Source organism: Rhinichthys klamathensis, unplaced genomic scaffold (genome assembly GCF_029890125.1).
Source record: "Rhinichthys klamathensis goyatoka isolate OS25496 unplaced genomic scaffold, OSU_Roscu_1.1 h1tg000082l_1, whole genome shotgun sequence".
Taxonomy (NCBI): domain Eukaryota; kingdom Metazoa; phylum Chordata; class Actinopteri; order Cypriniformes; family Leuciscidae; genus Rhinichthys; species Rhinichthys klamathensis.
In genome coordinates, this window is record NW_026606624.1 from 1,071,107 (window position 1) to 1,091,482 (window position 20,376).

The 20,376-nt window shown below is 37.9% G+C and overlaps 1 protein-coding gene across 1 annotated transcript; it reads left to right on the forward strand.

The window, feature by feature from the left end:
• On the forward strand, window positions 1-10,428 carry dhrs3b (dehydrogenase/reductase (SDR family) member 3b). Its single transcript, XM_056251386.1, has 6 exons — window positions 1-688; window positions 8,217-8,360; window positions 8,641-8,760; window positions 8,960-9,198; window positions 9,802-9,927; window positions 10,027-10,428. Exons 1-6 carry the CDS (start codon window positions 494-496, stop codon window positions 10,109-10,111), a joined length of 909 nt encoding a protein of 302 aa, XP_056107361.1. The 5' UTR covers window positions 1-493; the 3' UTR covers window positions 10,112-10,428.
• The last annotated feature ends 9,948 nt before the right edge of the window (window positions 10,429-20,376 follow it).

Sequence of the window (20,376 nt, forward strand, 5' to 3'; positions counted from 1 at the left end):
TACCACTTCTGGGGGAGGGGACTTAACGTCATAAAGAAACGAACCCTTACGTCGCCAACGTTTGATAATACTTCTCTCAGTCCTCCAGTTGTCAATCAAGATAAATGGTCTCTTTAAAACCCCTATCAGACCTGAGGTATCGTCATTGTTAGGTCCTGGCCGCTGTCAGTCGCGACAGGGCTCCGTCTCCGGTTCAAAGCAGCAGCGCACACTTGTCGCAGCAAGAAAACAGCTCCGTGGATAAAGAGTTTATGTGGAATAAAGGTGCGAAAAATGCCAGATATTCCGCCGAGGCACACATAAACTGAGTTGGATTGTGGTAGATAGATGCATTGCAATCTATTTAGTGTGCGTCAGCGCTGCAAAATAAGGCAAATTGCTTTATCCAGTCATATAAATAGGAGTAAAGGTAATCGCTCCGAGCAAGGATTCAATTAGTTCAGCAATTGTTCCATGCGAGAACTGAGATAAGCGGATACTGAGACGGAGTGAAATGGATCTGAAAGCGCTGGGCTGCGTGGTGCTCTTACCTATTCAGATACTCTACTATATTGTCAAGGCGACTGTGTGCTGGGTCTTACCGAGCAGGCGGAGAGATCTGACCGGAGATGTGGTGCTTATCACGGGTGGCGGACGGGGCATTGGCCGTCACCTGGCTAAGGAGTTCGCCGTGAGTGGAGCTAAAAAGGTAAACATGATGTATCATTACTCTTGGTCATATTGCTGTATTTGCGTCATATTTCTATTTAACACTTTTTATAAATAGTGCCAATGTTAGTAGAAAGCCCATAGTTTCAATACCAGGTGGTCTGACTCTTTCTTTCTCTTTCTGACAGTATGACTGATCATTTTAAAGTTTAATCACTATACATAGCGGTATTTGGCATATGAAACATAAAATTATTATTAAAACAATTACTATCAATATAAACACATTATTTAGCCATTTATATTTAATGATGTTACTTTTAAGAAATCTTTTTGTCATTTATATGCATATCGGCCTATAAATAAGTCAAATAAAATAAAAAGTTAAATCTTAATGATGCAAGTACGTTGCACTTCCCTGAATGTAATTATACTGATGAAGAATATCAATTTAAAAATTAAGTAATGGAAACAAAGTAGTTTCAACAATGATGAAAACAATTGTACAGTGTAGCTTTATTGTAATAATCATAACTGTAGAAACTATGTTTAAGTATGCTGTTTAAGTAAGTAACTGTGGTTATCATGGTAAGCTATATCACTAGCATAGTGGATGAGTTTTTTTTTTTGTTTCGCAAAGTAGCACTCGGGCTACTCCTCTCCCCAGAGACATTATAATGTCCTCTTCATAAACCCATTGTCTTAACAGTGCATAGGTCATGACCCCTATGGTCAACAGACCAATCGAAATGTAGAGCTGGATCCCAATGTCTGGTTCAACTTGTACAACAAACTGGGTCAACTAACAAACAGCTATTTTGGGGGAAAACAGCCTTCTTTCAAACTTTGACAGCTCTCGTGTTCAAATTATTACACTGGTCTGTGTGGAAACCCCTCTACAGAGGCCAGTGACCCAAGAAATTCATGGTGCCAGCAACTTTGACCTTGGCTAAATGCTTGAAAGATTAGACGTCTGACCTTTCTTATGAATTTTTTGCTGTGTTACGAGCTCTATCTGCAGTATTTAATGGCTTTATTAAATATCTCACATTGGCAGTAGTGTAGGCTAATGTTTTTGTGTCTCAGCAGTAAGACTGCAAATAAGAGTGATGTGTGCTGAAAGTCAAGAGCTGGGAAGAAATGTCTCAGCTGCCTCACCCACACAAGACATTGCATTATAAATAGACCCAGTGGCCCAACTGTAATAAACAGAGCTTAATAACTTCTGTAACCACAGTGACAGGGGCCCCAATGCTTGGTGGCGTTACACCCAAGGCTTTGATTTTTAACGCATTTCCCCCCAGACAAGCTTGTGTGTATGGGGCTAAATAAAAACCCATTGTAAAAGTCACAGCGCAAACCTCACACGACAAACAGCTCAAAGACCTCAGATCCCTGAAAGCTCGCTGACACAAGTCACCTTTTACATCATCACAGGGCAAAGGTCTTTGAAAGAAGCAGCTTTGCAGCAGTATGCTAAAGGAAGCCACCGTGCTTGTCAACACCCCGTTGTTAGCCATTGTCAAGGTGTGAAGACTCTGGAAAAGACACCTGCAGTGGCAATCTTCACAGTTAGCCCATTCTTAAGGAATGCTAAAAAGGCATGAATCATAAATGCACAGGCTAGGATTTAACTTGACCACCCTTGCCTCTAAGTGGGGGTTGTAATTTTCCAGAAAGCAGGCCGCTATTATGGCGTCCAAGAGGTCAGCAAGTCCTTGCTGCATGGTAATTCAACACTGGAAATATTCTGAAAAAGTTACATCATCGCCCGTTAACCAAACCCTAAACGATGATTTAAAGAACCAAGAAAAATAATTCTGGACGTTACAGAAGCAGCATCATCGGTGACCATCCATGTGGTCCCATGGCTGATGGCTTAAGGAAGTGTGAAGGAAGTGAGCCCTATGTAAATTACTTTCTGCATGTGTATGGAGTCGGGGGAGGGTGGCAGGGACCATACAGCTCCCAGCTGGGCAGTGCCCTGTGGCTGACCCTTCTGTCTCCACACTAATTAGACAGCGGCAGGCGACTGCCTCCTGAACTCCTTGTGCCCCCATGCACATACAGACCCTGCCCGATGGGAGCAAAGTGAATTACTTAGGCTACGTCTACACTAATCCATTTGAAAACGCATCCTTTTCTTTATATTTTGGCCTTCTGTTCTCACTGAGACTGTGTTTTTGAGCTTTTTAAGACGCTCTCCCAACTGGATAAATTTAGCATTCTAGTGTGGACTGTGAAAACAGAAGTATTTGAAAACAATGACGTCTAGTCATGTGACGCATGTACCGATTGATAACTATGTTTATACCAGTATATTTCTGCTATGTGCTGTTCACTTTCACAATGTTGCTTCAAAATACATTCTCGCAAAGTTGACAGATGTATTCGTAATTTATATCCTGCAGCAAAACCTAGATGTATTTATTCATGTACAGTAAGATGATTTTAGCATTTTTTGACATTTCAGTGTGGAATACAAAACTAGAATTCAAACTTTTAGGAAACGCTTGAAAATTATTGTGTACGGAGAGCGTTTTGAAATGAAAACACCATTTTCAAATGTATTTCGGATTAATGTAGATGTTGCCTTAATATCGCAATAAAGGTTTAAAAATCATTCTAAATATAAAAGAACAGCAGAGTAAATACCACAACTATAGCAATAACGCCTCACTTTCAGAATGATTTTTTCCAGCTGATGATTGATAAAAACATTGACAGCCAATCAGAATCCATCCTGCTTTAAAGAGCTCGAGCATTTAAAGCGGCAGACACCAAAACTGCAGTGTGCTGAAATAAACAATGCAATTCAATTCAAATTTATTTGTATAGCGCTTTTCATAATACATATTGTTTCAAAGCAGCTTTACAGAAAGTGCATTTCAGAAATGTACATAGAAAAAAATACAGTTAGTTAATCATGTATTAATTTAGGGCATAACATATCGCCGGCGTTGAGTTGTCTCTTCACAGGCGTTTAGTCATCTCATCGCAGGTGTTGGGGCATCTGAAGTCTCTGTGAGAGAGGCTGGATACAAACTGGAGCTGACGAACGCTATAGAACGATAACAGCAGAAAAGCAGATGGGAAATAATTAGCATAGCTGCTGTTCATAATATTAATGCATTTGATCTGATTCAACAGTAGTATAAAAGGTAAGCGAGTCTGAGCCTCGGACAATATCAGGAAGGCTATTCCAGAGTTCAGGAGCTAAATGTGAGAACGCCCTCCCTCCTTTAGTGGACTTAGATATCCTAGGAATGACCAGAAGCCTCGAATTTAGTGATCTTAAAGAACACGATGGATTTTAGGGCGATAGAAGGTCCATTAAATACACAGGAGCTAAACCATTTAGGGCTTTATAGGTCAGTAGTAATACTTTGTAATTGATACGGAACTTAATAGGTAACCAGTGTAGAGATGATAAAATTGGTGTTATATGATCAGTATATTTCATCATATCATATTTTCTTGACCTAGTAAGAACTCTAGCAGCTGCATTTTGCACTAAATGTAGTTTGTTTATTGAGGATGCAGGACAACCAGCTAATAAAGCATTACAGTAATCTAGTCTCGAGGTCATGAATGCATGAACTAACTTTTCTGCATCAGAAACAGATAGCATATTACGTAGCTTAGCAATGTTTCTAAGGTGGAAAAAGGCTGTTCTTGTAACATGAAATATGATTTTCGAAAGACAAGTTGCGGTTTAATATAACACCCAGGTCTTTTACTGTAGTGGATAAAGTAACAGGACATCCTTCTAAATTAAAGTTGTATTGTAAGAGGTTTTGTGGGTAGTTTTTTGGACCAATAAGTAATACCTCCGTTTTATCTGAATTTAATAGCAGGAAATTACACGTCATCCAGCATTTATATCTTTAAGACACTGTGTCAATTTAGATAAGTTAGTGTTTTCATCTGGTCGTGATGAAATATATAATTGAGTGTCATCAGCATAACAGTGGAAATTAATTCCATGTTTTCTTATAATATTACCAAGTGGCAGCATATATATTGAGAATAGCAGAGGGCCTAACACCGATCCCTGCGGCACTCCATAGTCTACTGACGTTATCTTCGATTTTTCCCCATTTAAACAGACAAAATGGTAACGGTCTGATAGGTACGATCTAAACCAGCTTAATGCCTGTCCCTGAACACCAGTGTAGTTTTGTAGTCGATCCAAGAGTATTTTATGATCTATCCACCTTATTCTGCTCTAAACAATTGAGCGGACACAACTTTTTCTATTATTTTAGACATAAATGGAGGATTTGAAATGGGTCTGTAATTTGCTAGGTTATTTGGATCTAATTGTGGTTTCTTGATGAGAGGTTTTATTACTGCCAGCTTGAATATTCTTGTAACGATAATATTGAGAAGAGGCTCTTCCACTTAGTACGGGTAACACTTCTTTCAGTAGTTTAGTGGGTATTGGATCTAATTAACATGTTGTTGGTTTAGATGCAATGATAAGTTTATTTAGCTCTTCCTGTCCTATAGTTGTAAAGCGGTGTAGTTGTTCTTGAGGGGCGATACTTGAGGCTGAATCATAAGATACCATAAAAGATTGTACATTTACAATTGTGTTTCTGATGCTTTCTATTTTCTCAGTGAAGAAATTCATAAAATAATTACTACTACACTGTAACGGAATATTTTGCTCAGGTGATGTCTGTTTATTTGTTAGTCTAGCCACGGTGTTAAATAAAAACCTTGGATTATTTTGGTTATTTTCTATTAGTTTGCGGAGATGCTCTGCCCTGGCTGCTTTTAGAGCCTTTTTATAACGTGACATACTGTCTTTCCACGCGATTCTATTTTTCCATTTACGCTCTAAGTTACGAGTTTCTCTCTTGATAACATGCGTAGCACTGTTGTACCGTGGTGCTTTAGTTTTCTCTCCAACCTTTTTTAATCTAATTGGTGCAACAATTTCTAATGTACTAGAGAAAATGGTGCTCAAACTGCTAGTCATTTCCTCTAGTTTGTTTGGGTTCACTGAGCAGCTGAGATAGATCAGGTAAGCTATGAATGCTATGAAACAGAATGCTATTGCCCACTGATGTGGACACTATAGTTATCATTCTTGGTGTGAACAGGCCTTTAGGGTGCAAATCGGTGAAACTACTGGTCTTTTATCATGCATTTCACCTAAACAATAGATTTATGCTCCTTCATAAGCGCTTCATACTCAGTGTGTTTATCTCTAAGGTAACACAATATGTGTCCTCACAGGACCGGATTAAGCACGGTTTGTTTGCTCCTTATTTTCGCATATTATATGCTAATACGGTGCACTCAACCATTGCTACTCTAAGGACTTTAGTGATAAGACTTGTAAATGTGATGTGTGCAGATGAAGCTCATAGTGTGATTGTATGGGAGACCACCTTGTGAGCTCTTGTTCTCTGACAGAAATATCAAGATTGTTGTGAAATCCTATTATAAGCTTAATCAAGACCTTCCCAGTAATTAGCTCAAAGGCCATGCATAATAAGCAGACCCATACAAACACACAGGCATGGTTATCAAATAAACATCCATTAGGCCAAAAAGGTGAAACCACCTGCAGATCAGACCATCTTTGGCCTAATTCATCAGCAAACATCTCTGATAGAGATTTCTTTAGGTTAATTAGGATGGCTAGCATTACATTGTTATCTGAGTAGAATGAATTTAGCTAGAAAAACACTGAGTGCAGTAGTCTTACATTTTTTGTTGAGTAATATATCTTCACATTTCAGATTGACCATACTTTTCCACATAGGAGTTGGCTGAAATGCATACTTAATGAAACGAACACACCACATGCTCAGGGAGACTGGAAATTTCCACAAACCCTTTTAAAAAGAGAAAAACATAATTGGGCTATTTACAGGCACCCGTGGCAAATGAACGTGTATCATTCTTCACAATCAGCCAGCAGTGTGAACAATGTTACTGTCCACTTCAGTATTTTGTAGTCAGTTTTTGCTATTAAACACAAGGCTTTTTAAGAGTAAAAGCTTCAAAATAGACCCTGGGTTTAGCTGACAACAATATTTTGGCTCTAATCAAATTTAATGTTAATGGAAGGCAAGGCTAAGTCCCCTTCACAGGCCGTTGTTATAAAATATCACAATAATGGCACTCTGGAGCTTGTTAGCTCTCCACAAGTCTGTGATATATTCACAGATTTCACACACATATTTGTACTTATGTGTGAAATCGTATTTACATATACAACTCAGTAGACTTTATAAAGTTAATTATAATTACTCTGGACATGTTTTTGTTAAAACTAAAAATATTTAAAAATTAGTTTTTGTTAATTGAAATAAAGCTAAATTAAAATAAAGTGAAATATAAATAGTCTGAATATAAAATAAAATTATAGTCATATAGAAATATTAAAGAAATATTTCAATAAAAATAATAAGAATGGCAAAGGCACATAATAAAACTAAAACTTAAAATAAAATAAAATATAAAAATAAAACTAATTCAACATATTAATAATCCTATCATAGTTTATAAACATACAAATAGCACTTTAACTATAACAGAGCTAATAATAAATAAATAAATATTTATCATAAATCATTTTTCTAAATGAGCATGCCATTTATTCATGCGGTTTGTCATTTTTAGCTAACTTCTGCAGCCAAACTTGCACGGAAAGGACAGCCAAGTTAACCAACACACTATTGTGCACACACTATTTTGTGGTTGTTGAAGCAGAAAATGGCCGGGTCCGTAGTACGCCCAGCAGACTGTGTAATCTTTATGAGAATTTGTCTGTGAGAGATGATGAGGCAGCATCACTGATTTCATTACCTTTCCTTGACCTCTCAGACTGAAAAATCTAATTGACCAATCACTGCCCCCCATGTTCCCTGTCCCAGCCGATCCATTCATGCAGTCATCTCTCTTAATCCTTCCCCAAACTAATAGTGGCCTGTGAAAAATAGCCCCACTGTTCCTTCAATGAAATGGCCTCTTCTGTTCTTACTATAACTACTATGTTTCACATGTTGGTGTGGGATATATTCCTCAGAAATGGATCAAGTTTTTGGGGTAAAATTTTTAATTCTGATTTAAAATATAATTCTAAAATTTCTGTGGAGTACTATATTTCTGCTATTCCTCATATAGAGTTATAAGTAAATGTGTTTTTAATTTAAAAGAGACATAATGAAATACAAAACCAGATTATATTCTGACTCATGCTTTTTCTGTCAAAAGTCTTGGCATGAATTGTAGGCCACATAGCCTCTTGTGTTTACAAGTATACTCCCAAATTGAAGAACAAGACTTGATAAATTAGGTAAGACACCATTCAAGCACACGAACTGACAATATGAAATACTTTCAGGCAAATTAAATCTAATTTGAGACACTAATTCATGACCAAGCACTTATCTGCGCTATTGAACAGTGACCTAGTATGGTTTTGCTTACAGAAAGATGATTTATTGCCAGTGTGGCAGATCACATTATGTTTTGTAAACCTTTATATTTCTGGTCGGTTTTCTGTTCTGTTTCACCTTTGACCTTTGGTCCCTATCTCCAAACAGCTAATCCTGTGGGGCCGGACGGAAAAATGTCTGAAGGAGGCGTGCGAGGAGATCGCCCTCATTGGGACAGAGTGCCATTACTTTGTTTGCGATGTGGCCAACAGAGAAGAAGTTTACAAGCAAGCCAAGGTTGTCAGAGAAAAGGTATGCCCCATAATATCATACCCCGAGGAGTTTCTTAATACGATTATAATAAGATTAGTTCAAACTGGTTGGCTCTAATAACCTCTAATAACCCCAGTGCTGGCTTTGTCTCAGCTCTGCTGCCTTCCACCCCCATAGCCTGGATAGAGATTACACCTCGCATGAAATGTCTGGGTTAGATAAGGCCCAGCAGAATGGCTGAGCTAACTAGCCATAAAGGAAAACGAATAATCTGCTTTGGAAAGAATGTCTCACAGTGAGTATGTTGTTCTGATGGTAGGTGGGAGATGTTACCATTCTAGTGAATAATGCTGCAGTGGTGCATGGGAAGAGTTTGCTGGACAGTGATGATGATGCTCTTCTGAAGTCACAGCACATCAATACAATGGGTCAGTTTTGGGTAAGTAGAAAAATCAAGTCCCGCCCTAATTGTTTTTTTTTTTTCTCATTCGAGAAGCTGTTTTACTTGGATATGCGTTACAATAGGGAAGAAAAGATGATTGCAAACTTCGGTTTCATGCAGACATTTACATATTATGTTCAATAATGAACAATTTTCATGGATTTAATTCACCTTTTAATAATCCTTTCATCCACAGACCACAAAAGCCTTCCTGCCTCGTATGTTGGAACTGCAAAACGGCCATGTTGTGTGTGTCAACTCCATCCTGTCTCTGTCACCCATCCCTGGTGCTATAGACTACTGCACCTCTAAAGCATCATCTCTAGCCTTCATGGAAAGCCTCACTCTGGGGTTGCTGGACTGCCCGGGCGTGGGCTGTACCACTGTCCTCCCGTTCCACACCAACACTGAAATGTTTCAGGGCATGAGAGTCAGGTGAGCTGAAGTTTTAAATTGCAGAGCACATGGGTACAGCACAACTGGATTAACTATTAAAAACACCACTCATATAGGCAGCTTTTCCACAATCATGTAAATGGTTGATGGATGGCTAAAATAAAATTCCACCCCATATTTTCTCTTAAATATTCTGTTTCAGTTGGCAGTAAGTAAAATGGGCTGGAACATCATTTCAAGTATTTTTACGTCAATGTGACATCTATTTACTTTGCTAATGCGTGGCTGTCGTCTTATTTTGAATGATTTCTCATTATTCCAAAACAATTTTCTTCATAATCTTTAATCAGAATGCAATAATTGGCTTTTCCTCCAAATCAACTTTAGTATTCACATGGTCAGACTTTTTTTATAATATTGACCAAAAGCCAAATCGCTTTTAAGCCATTGTTTTAGCAAACTATCATTTGGTCTGGCTTCATTCTGGTGTGTAACGCCCACTTTTCATGATCCAATCAATTCCCAATGGATAAAGTCCTGGACCACCTACCTTTTAAATGTAATACAATGGTACAAATACAATATTTGTAAGTGTGACAACCAACAAACACAAGTGTATTTAACTGGGGGTTTTCTCTGCAGGTTTCCCCAACTCTTCCCTCCTCTAAAGCCAGAGGTGGTAGCGCAGAGAACAGTGGATGCTGCTAGGACCAATACAGCTTTTGTTTACTTACCCTGGACCATGCATGCACTCGTTATCCTCAAAAGGTACAGTCTGATTTATTTTACAAATAAAATTGGATTTCAAAAGAAAATTATTTCAGCAAATATGTTTCGGAAACCCACTTTGTTTTACCCATCAAACAGTATGCTACCGCAGAGTGCCCTCGAAGAAATCCACAAGTTCTCAGGAAGCTACACCTGCATGAATACTTTCAAGGGACGGACATGAGAGGTCTGGAAACGACACATTCCAAGTGTTACATGTTTTTATAGTCAAACAGCTATGGAGTTCTTATGGAGTATTCCAGAAGCAATGAGTTAGAAGAAAAAGGCGGCACGCCAGAGCACATAGTGCCTTATTTCCAGGACCATTTTAAGGTTATCAGTGACCTGTGGGTTGAGTTGTTGGATAAACACAGAATGGACAAAAAAAAGCCTCAATCGAACGCTGTACTGTATGCGTACTTTAAAGTTTGTATCAATCACCTTTTAACTACTGTCACTGTAAATACAGCATCTGAATAAAAAGCAGTTTTAAATACAAAAGTCTTCTATTGGGATGTTTTAAAATCAGCGAATTCCAGGCTCACAAAGTAAAGCTGTAGTTAGACTAGCCCTGCGCGTTATATAGTTGGAAAGTCTGTGTTGTCGTCCCACAAGCGGTGAATGCCTCTTCAGCACTTCATACTCACCAACACAACAGGCTTGACCTGGTGCTCTAGCACGTGCGCTGACTCGTTCCTCTGTCAGAAACATTCACCGTGCTGCTGGTGGAAAGAAGTGAAATAAGTCAGATATGTTTTACTTCATTTTTCTTAGTCTTGTCTCTTTTGAGAAGATACAACAAAGATGTGAGCTTGGTTTATTTTCAAAGCAGGGCTTGAGTTACCTCAAACTTTATCTTTGTGTTGAAGGTTTGGCTCGATTGTAACTGTTCTCAGAACAAAGTACAACATTTTGAAAGCACAAAGTTACAGGGAGACCAGGGAAAAATCACAGGGCTTGCTTTATGGCAAGCTGGAAATATTTAACCACAAATCCTTCCCACTGTTGCTCTTGCGTTATGTAAAAATACACACGTGCCTTGCTAAAATTACTCCTGCAGTGAAAGCACTGCACTCATGATGTGATCTGAGAGGCTATTTAGTAAAGGCTGTTGATTTAGAAACGTATTCAAATTACAGTTTTTTTTTTCAATTCAACATGCTAATTAAAAAAGACAAAATTGAAAAAAGTGCAATTTAATCATACCTTCCCAATGTCTATTCAATGAATTAATTTAATTTTAATATATTTATTTACATATTTAACATAGATTAATTGTATTTATTAATTACATTAATTAAATCAATAAAGGCCCTTTCCCATGTGGTAAGCGTTGGAATCGCCCGGCTGATGCTTTCTCTCTCAGTGAATTTGTATTTTCTAAAAACTAAATACAAAAATAATATTTATTTTTCATTTCATGGGAATATGAATAGTGTAGGTTTCATGTCAGACACAGTTGAGTTAACTATGACATTCTGCACGTAATTTGTATTTTTACCTGGTAAACCAACTTGTACACACACACGATTTCATTACACAATTAAAACGATCTTCTCCATCATGTTTTCAACACTGATATGAGCTCAGTGAAATGTTGTTCTATGATTGGTTGTTAATAATCTGTTAATTGGTTAAAACAAAAAGATCAAATATGTTTATCTTCAGCAGCGACAAAGAGCTGTGCTTGTGGATCAGCAGGACTTTGGGCGTGCGCTTGTGCACCGACAGCAAAACCGCCTACATTTTACCGTTTTACGCATGTCTCCCATTGAAAACGAACTAGACACTTATTTAACTGACCAATGGTTTTATTATTGACTAAAACTAAATCTATTAAAAATAGTTGTCATTAATAAAGCTGAAATTAAATAAAATATAAATATTAGAAAACTTGTATTAAAAATAAGATATTGGCAGCCTAATAAAATAAAAAGAACTTTAAGTACTAAGACTACTAAAACTGATATAAAGCAGATATTAGAAAGAAAGAAAAAATCTATTAAAATGGCAAAAGCACAAAATAACTAAAATAAAATAAAAACGAAAACTGAAAATATAAAAATAAAAGCTAATTCTAAATATATTCCATATAAAAAAAAAATGCTAAAATAACACTGCGATTGGCATTCCCTCAATGTGCAAACATCAAGTTTGAGCAAGATAGCATTTGAATTCACCCACATCTGAAGTGCAAATACTAAGTTCAACCCTCTATACAAGTAACAATGAAAAATAAATAGAAATGTGGGATCTTTCTAACCTCTGGCTGCCAGATAAACCACATAAGCATTCATGTAGCAGCTTCCCCATCAATTACAGCTATGCTGCACATCCTGATGTTGAGTAGAAAATAAATTACAACATGCTCAGTTAAAGGATAAATAGGACTCTCTTGTGGGGACTGGTTTTTATTGCCCCAGAGTGGGCCGTTAGAAATGCTGCAAGAAGAACGTGAAGTTGGATAAGAGTCATGAAATTGGGGAGCTGTATGCAAGAATAGAGAAGGGTTCAGACCCCAGCGGGAAGGTTCAGACCAGGGTTAGTTAAATACAAGATAAATCAGACCACAACATAAATCATAGACGTCTCATACAGTTCTCACTGTATTCATATTTGCTTGCAAAGCCTGCTTGAAATCCTTAAACCATGTTTGCAATCCATCCTCAGTGATCAGACTTTGATCAGAATCCCTATGAGATGTAGAAAAACACATGTGGAACAGAAAAACAAAACAACAAAAAAGACAATGACTTTTCCCCCTCCCGCAGTAGGATTTATTATTCCCAAACACAGACGAGACATTTTTTCACAAAACACTGCTTATTAATTACTCCTCATATGTGAATCTCCCTCAGAGAAGCCTCATAAACCATCGCAGTGAGAGTACTGATAATTCAATTCAGAGCTCTTGTACATGTTTCCGATCGACTCAGTCCCTGCGGATTCATGAGTGGGAATCTTAATGTTGCAGGTCTGTGGTTATGCATTTATAACTGCAGTACTTTATTCTGTCGAATCTGTTTTCCATATTAGTCTGTAATCCCATTTTTTTCTTTCAATCCATATTTCCTGGCTCACGGATCAAGGCGGCTTATGAGGAAATTCAAAAAGCCACAGAAATCCTAAAAATGCACTTTAAAAGAGCAATGTCATGGTTGATTGAATAAGAGAAAACAAATCATCAAGGCAAATATTTGAATCTCAACTAGCTTTAAATATATTAACATACACGATTTATAGATTTTTTTTCTTAGTTTGTGTTCAGCGTATTGGACAATTATGGCTAATCCTATCAGCTCCCTTTAGGACGTTCCTGACACCTGGAACTGGATGGAAGTCACTGTAAATGGTTCTTTAGTGCTCCTGATTAGCACTGTTGCTAGTTCAGCATGTCATTCATCTATCATTCAGCAGCTGATCTGACAAAACGAGATTTTGCTGACCCCCAGCAAGGGGCTGAACTCCATGCCTCAGTTGCCCTGTCTGCTGAGAATTATGGGCAATTGAGGCATGAGGTTAAAGGTCATGCATAGTGAGAGTGCTAACAGCAAGTTCTTTGCAAGGCACTGTTCTTATGACAAGACAGAATCTAATGGTATAAAACTGCTCAATACAACTGAATTCACCCAATCCAATATTTATATTGTATCATTTTAAAGGGATAGTGTTGGGGTAAATGACATTTCAATCAACGTGTAATTTATATAACAAAATTTAATTTGTTAGTTATACATGACAAACAACTTCTCCAATGGGCAAAACAATGGAAATAAATAGTTGATTTAGGAATCAAATCAGTTGTTTTTGTCTTTTTTTGGTGCTTTAAAGCCTCAGTACCCATTAATTGGAATTGTAAAGAAAAGAGCAACCAGTAATTTTGTCAGAGGGTCAGTATATCCAGGCATAATTTTTCATTTTTGGGTAAACTATCCCTTTAAGATGAATATTCCTAATCTATATCCTGAAATGTGGTTGTAGCAGAGAATTAACAGTTGCATGTTCCCATATCAGACACTACACCTGGATATACCAGAGTACACAATGCTACGCTAATGCTTCCTCTATAGATGAAGCACACAGAAGAGCAGTGTTCTTATCAGCAAGCATCTTTCCTGAGAGCTGTGGTGAACTTCCACTCCCGCTATATCTTTTTTCATTAGCGTCGCTTTCTGAAACACCGTTATCACTGTGGTAGATCAAAGCAGGAACAACAACAGAACCGCGAACATCACAGCCAGGCGAGAAATTACATAAGGGCTGCGCAGCCATGCCAGATCACCTCGCCTTTATGACCAGGCTGTTTATTACACTCACGCTTTCATCTAGCTGCAAAGGGCCTACACCTCTGATATTGAGATTACAGTGGAGACAAACACAAAGACTTGACGTTGATTATGCAAATTGATCTCTGCATGTAGTCACTTTTAATGGAATAGGCATGTGCGTTTTGCAAATTACTTAAATGGGTAGTTCACTCAAACAATTACATTTCTGCCATCATTTACTCACCCTCATGTCTTTACAAATATGTATAACTTCTGAAAATCACAAAAGAAGATATTTTGTAGAATGTTTTAACTATTTTTATCCTTATTATGAAAGCCACTGACTTTCACTGTATGGACCAAAACATTTTTTTCAAAAATATCTCCTTTGTGTGTTTCAAAAAAGAAAGAAAAGCATACAGGTTTGGAAAGACATCAGGGTGAGTAAATTATGACTTTTTTAAATTCTTTTTTTTTTATCTTTTTTTGGTGAAATGCATCCATTATAGTGCTTTAGGGGCCTCTATGTCATCAAACCCATGAGTTTAGCCGGCCGACAGGGGAAGAAAGAGACGTCCTACATGCTTGGAAACAGAACGAAAGCCAGAGGAAAATGCAAACAGACAGAGGGAGTGGGGTGCATGGGTTAAACACAGTTTATGATTTGGCAATGTATTCTGGGGTCTTTATGAAGGCCACCAGGCTGCAAATTAGGAGCCTCCACTAAAAGTGCCGCTCCCAGATGGATCATTTCAGGCACGTTATTTACGACCCAGGCCACTTCCTTGTCAGTTATGCAACCGTGCTCTGTTCTCAGGCATTGCACCAGAAAAAACATCCCGCTTACTGCCAGGGTCCGGAGTTAATCAAGCTAGGACCATTAGTGGGTCATGAAAAGGATACAAGCTCTTCATAGCACCCGGAGCTAATGGGGGAAACAGCTTAAAGAGCTTATGCACACTTTAAACACGCAGATCGAGTCATGACTAAGTGAGAGACCAGATGTGTTTGAACGCCTTCGGCCATTAATAAACACCGACTCAAGAGGTCTTCCAGAGGAGACAAATAGAGTTACCTTTCTGTGACCCTGTTGCACTGTGTTTGCTCCCGTTGGATTTATGGGCCCGTTTGATGTCAATGTAAGAACCCATGTGGGAACTAAATCAAAAAATGTGACAGAGTTCTCACTCAGGGTTGCGCTCACCAGATCAATAAATCTGTCAGATCAGACATCATTGATCCTTTGGGGAGGACTTCTTCACTAGCAATTGCTTTGAGATTACTGGCTTGACATGCAAGGATGTGTGGCAGCTCTGGTAATCAAATTGTCTGAGGTCGGGCTTGCAAAAGAATATAGGGATGTTACAACAGAGGTACTCTGAATATGGCCCGAGTTACAACAAAGCATTGATCACAAAGCTGTTTAGCAGTAAGGAATGTAAGATGTAGCCTATGGAACAATGTAGGAGATCGGCACTTATGAGCTAGAAAGAGGTAGACACTTACAGTTCTAATAATGGATTTAAAGCAATAGTTCACCCAAAAAATTAACATTTTGTCATCATTTGCTCACCCTCATGTTGTTCCAAACTTGACTTCTGCAGAACACAAAATAAGTTACTACTAAAATGTCAGTCAATGGGGTTCTACACAATATCTGAAGACAGAATATTCATTTTTGTTCATTAAACAAAATTATGCTACTCATGGAAAGACTGAAAGCTTGAAAGACTCTCAAGTCCGAACACATGCAAGGAACTGAGAAGGTGAAAATAATGGATTTGGAGGGCAGCCCTTAAAAAATTAATACATTTATTAATATTAATTTAATAAATTTGAAGCTAGACATCTCAATAAACAAACTGTTAAAAATAGAGCCGGGGATTTCAAATGAAAGCACTGGATTTTCAAGAGGCCAGGCCCAAAATAAGAATGTCTTGCCTTTTACAGGCTTATTGTTGAATGGCCCAAAACTAACAGATGCCCTTGTTATGAATCACCCTTCACTGCCATAATAGTACTTATCCCACAAATTACAACACCACCCCAATTTTTACTCATAGAACCTTTTTTTTAACGGATGGCGTAGAGACCCCAGGCAGACCAGACTGTGTAAAGTCTAATATTTTTAGTAATCTGCATCTATCATAAAAATCGATATACTCGTTCCTGTATATCAAAGAGTAGATTGTGGCACTAGCACTGCCAATGGCATGCATTCGATATTCAGTGAGTGCATGAGCTGATAAAATGTACATCTTGAATGCATTGTAAGTTGCTTTGGGTGAAAACGTTGTCAAATGCATAAACATTGCGCTTTGTGAATACACGCTTCCTCCTGAGTTTATTGGTAGAGCTGCAAATGATGGTCATGTCATGAGGGCTACTATAGTCGTGAAATTAAGCAATTGACAATTCCCTAACCCTAAAGGTCATTTAGGGTCACTTCTTTTTGTCATTTAAGCAACAAAGTGTTCATTTCAATAGTTTTATAGCATGGATTTTGAGATCTTAAGTCATGATGTCATGCATCAAAAGATATTGGACTAGTTTGGACTTTTTAAAAACAGAAATTCCATCAGATTTTGACCTATTAAGCCAAAATTATGTTTGAACAACAGTCCAAAAGAAACCAAATGAAGTTAATGGACAATGAAACTCCCCTTAATCCACAGTATGATGGTTTCTTAACACTGCTGTAATCTTTTGGCCGTCGATTTCCATCAGAATCAAATATAAACCTACACATCAGGGTGGAGCTTCTGACTCCTATCGTTACAAGCGCAGTAAATTCAGAAATATTGCACTCATTAAAGAAGGAAATTACTTTTGGAAATTGTACAAATGTGTATCAATGCAAGGACCTGTAAACCGAAAAGAGTCCTGAAACCATGACCTTGCTCTAGTGAGTCTACAAAGGCCTCAGCTCTTGGCAGCTCATGGCTCCATATTTCCGAGTTGTCATGGTTTGAGTGATGTGAACTGAAGATGAAGAGAAGCATGTCATTTGCTGGAGCAACACAATACCCGCTGCATGACCCTTTTCCCCTGGCTGCCACCGCCAGGCTGGATGGGGATGAGCATAGCTGGGTTGGGGCTTGCTGGAACAGAGTCTTGGAATCCCCACATCTGGCTTATATCTGTGGCTTACGGTCATTTGATTTTTGGCTGATGGCTTCCAGCAGTTCCACAAAGGCTGGATTGTTCTGAAGACTCAGGGCTTTTCTTCTCCACTCAGCACTGGCGCCGGTGACCACAGCTGGGGCTGCTTTTCGCAGACGCGGTTTCAGCCCCGCAAGGACTGGAGACAGGGAGGAGATAAGCACAGCCCACTCAATGGGGACACCAAGCTCCTATAGACCCTTCCAACATTTACTGTCAAGAAAGACTGTAATGTCAAGTTATTTTCTGGACGTCCACCCCACTTTGATTCACAACGGTTGTGATGTTCTAGTAATTGGAGCATCACACGGATTTCATGGAGAGAAACTGTTGTGAGGGGCTTAGACCAAGTTCCATTGCTCTGGTACATTCCACCTCTTCAGACCCATCCTCCCCTGTTTTTCTGCAGCGCATTGCAGGGCTGACAACTGGGTTCAACTTCAGGTCAAGCTCTTTGCTTGACAATGGGCAACCCAGTCTTGAATTGGAGCAGATCAGGCAGTTTTCCCATAGGGTCCTCACACACACTCAGATGGGACTTAGCTTAGTGGCCTTTCCCGTTTCAGCCATGCCATTGGAGATCTCAGCATTCTATCTCTCTGTAGACCTTTGCAGGCTCCATCCGTCTGTGTTCTTTCTTAACGGCATTTGAACCAGGGCTACGTGTCCATTCAGTGGAAAACAAGCTTAACCAAGCTCTGAATTCAACTGATTTTTCATTGTGCTGTTAATGTAATTCAAGCTTTTTAGCACAAGTTGTCCCATTAGCACACTGAAAAAAATACAATACAAAAGTGTATTTTTGTCTTGTTGTTCAGTACTAATATCTAAGAAATATTTTTAAAAGAATACATTAATACTTTTATTCAGCAAGCATAAAATTGATAAAGAGTGGCAGAAAATACTTTTATATTTTTACACAAAATATTTCAAATGAATGTATATATTTAAATAAAATAATAAATCAATAATAAAGTTATTAAATAAAATATTTTTTTTCTTTTTACTTTCTATTCATTAAGGAATCCTGAAAAAAACGTATCACAGTTTCTACAAAAATGCATAATACAACGTACAGTCGTTATCACTGATCGTTTTGACGTTGTCTATACGCAGATCTTTTCAAAAACACACAAGTTTTTTTAAGTACATCGTTGTTGAGTAAACTGTAATAAAGTAAATTGTAATAATATTTCACAATTTTTCTGTTTTACTCTATTTCTGATCAAATTACTATTCAAAAACATTTCAAATCCTTCCAAACCCAAATTTATTATACTGTAATATAATTGTATTATCTGAAACTTGTTTTCTTATAAATAATTACATATTCAATATATATATATATATATATATATATTAAAAAGAAATACTGTATAAACACAATACATAAAGAAAAGATATGGCATATCTTTTGCATATAAATTCATCTTTTTTTAAGGATGATATTTACTCGGGAAAAGAAAAAATACAGATTAACAAAATGGAAAACTATACCAGTAGCACATATTTTCTGACTTTTTTCTCCCCATGATGAGTGATGAGTTTGACACTTACTATAGTAATTGTAGCAATACAGATTGGCAGTAAAAAATATTTTTCAAAGAAATGTTGTTTCTTGAGCTCTTTTGGTGACAGGGGCTGTAGGTATTTGCAGGACAGAATGTGCTGGTGCGGTCGAGCCAGCAGAGGACATGGATCCTACACATTTTGTGTGTGAACTCTGGCTGAACCCCTGGGTTACTGTTTCAGGCACGCTCTGACAGCCTCACCCCAATGACCCGGCTCGCGACTACGTAGTTCACCAAGAGGTCCCCTGTTCATGCACACCAGTCCCATCAACCCCCCGTGCTACCCCTCCATTATGCCCCAGTCTACCCTCTGCCCTGCTCTTCAGTTCCACTTCTCCCCCCTTCAGTTTGCCACAGTCAAGGAGATGGGTTGGGAATCTGTCTTTGTTGAGTCTTTTTAAATATGGACACAACTGTAAAACAATTTGTTTTGCATACCAGACATACTGGTAACACAAACTCTTGCTGGGAAAAAGCGAGTTCAATGAAAGTTTAGATGTCAGCTAAAGTGCAACATTTGCATACACATAGAGCTTTTAGTCCAGGATGTACTTGTACAATAATATCAACAGATTTCAAAGGCTTGTCTTGCTATAAATGGATAGTAGAAAGAAATAAAACCTTGACCTTCATTTTAGCAAATCAGGGTATGCTATAAATCAAGTCATTTATCTTTTCCTTGGCAATAACAACAATTTGGTCACAAGAATGCCTTAGAAGTAAACTTTCAGTACAACAGCATGCAAGTAAAAAACTGATCACAGTTCAAGACCATTTTTAAACAAATATTTTAGGGTTACCCTTGAACTTTCTTTTTGATGCACTTGTTAAAATCTGAATTATCAAATGGGATTACGATGCTGGCAACAGAAAAGTAAAAGGTTGAGTTTCAAAACCAAGAACAAACTTACTGTCGTACATGCATAAATGAAAAGCAAGATGAAGGAACAACACTTTCAGCTCAACCTGTGAAGGCAGAACTCCATGTAATACCAGTCAACACATAAATCGACTACAACTGGGTTCTACAACACTAATGGCAAATAAAACAGCAAGAGAGCTCAACTTCACCACTCACATCTTGAATGATGTCTTGCAAGTTCACACTTTATAATGTCATGACAATCTGTCTTCCGCAATTATATCAATCTGTCTTCCCAATTATATTATAATTCTATAAAAAAAAATGGCCTACTCTTATGCATTGTTGGCTCTTGTATTATGCGTTTCTTGTGGTATTCATGATAAGTAGTTTTGGATAAAAGCGTCTGCTAAATGATAAAATGTAAATGAATAAGAATGACCGTTGCAACATTTTATGTTCATTTTTGTTTCTATAAAGAGTGCAAGATAACAGATTTTAAATTCAAATAGATGCCTATGTCATCAGTTTTCGCTGTCCATCCTAAAACATTTTTTAGCAGATTCTACTGTGGTGTGGTGCCTAT

Coding starts and splice junctions, on each gene's coding strand:
- dhrs3b (XM_056251386.1), top strand. CDS start 494: ATGGATCTGAAAGCGCTGGGCTGCGTGGTGCTCTTACCTATTCAGATA. Junction 8,761..8,959: donor ATACAATGGGTCAGTTTTGG/GTAAGTAGAAAA, acceptor TTTCATCCACAG/ACCACAAAAGCCTTCCTGCC. Junction 9,199..9,801: donor TTTCAGGGCATGAGAGTCAG/GTGAGCTGAAGT, acceptor TTTTCTCTGCAG/GTTTCCCCAACTCTTCCCTC.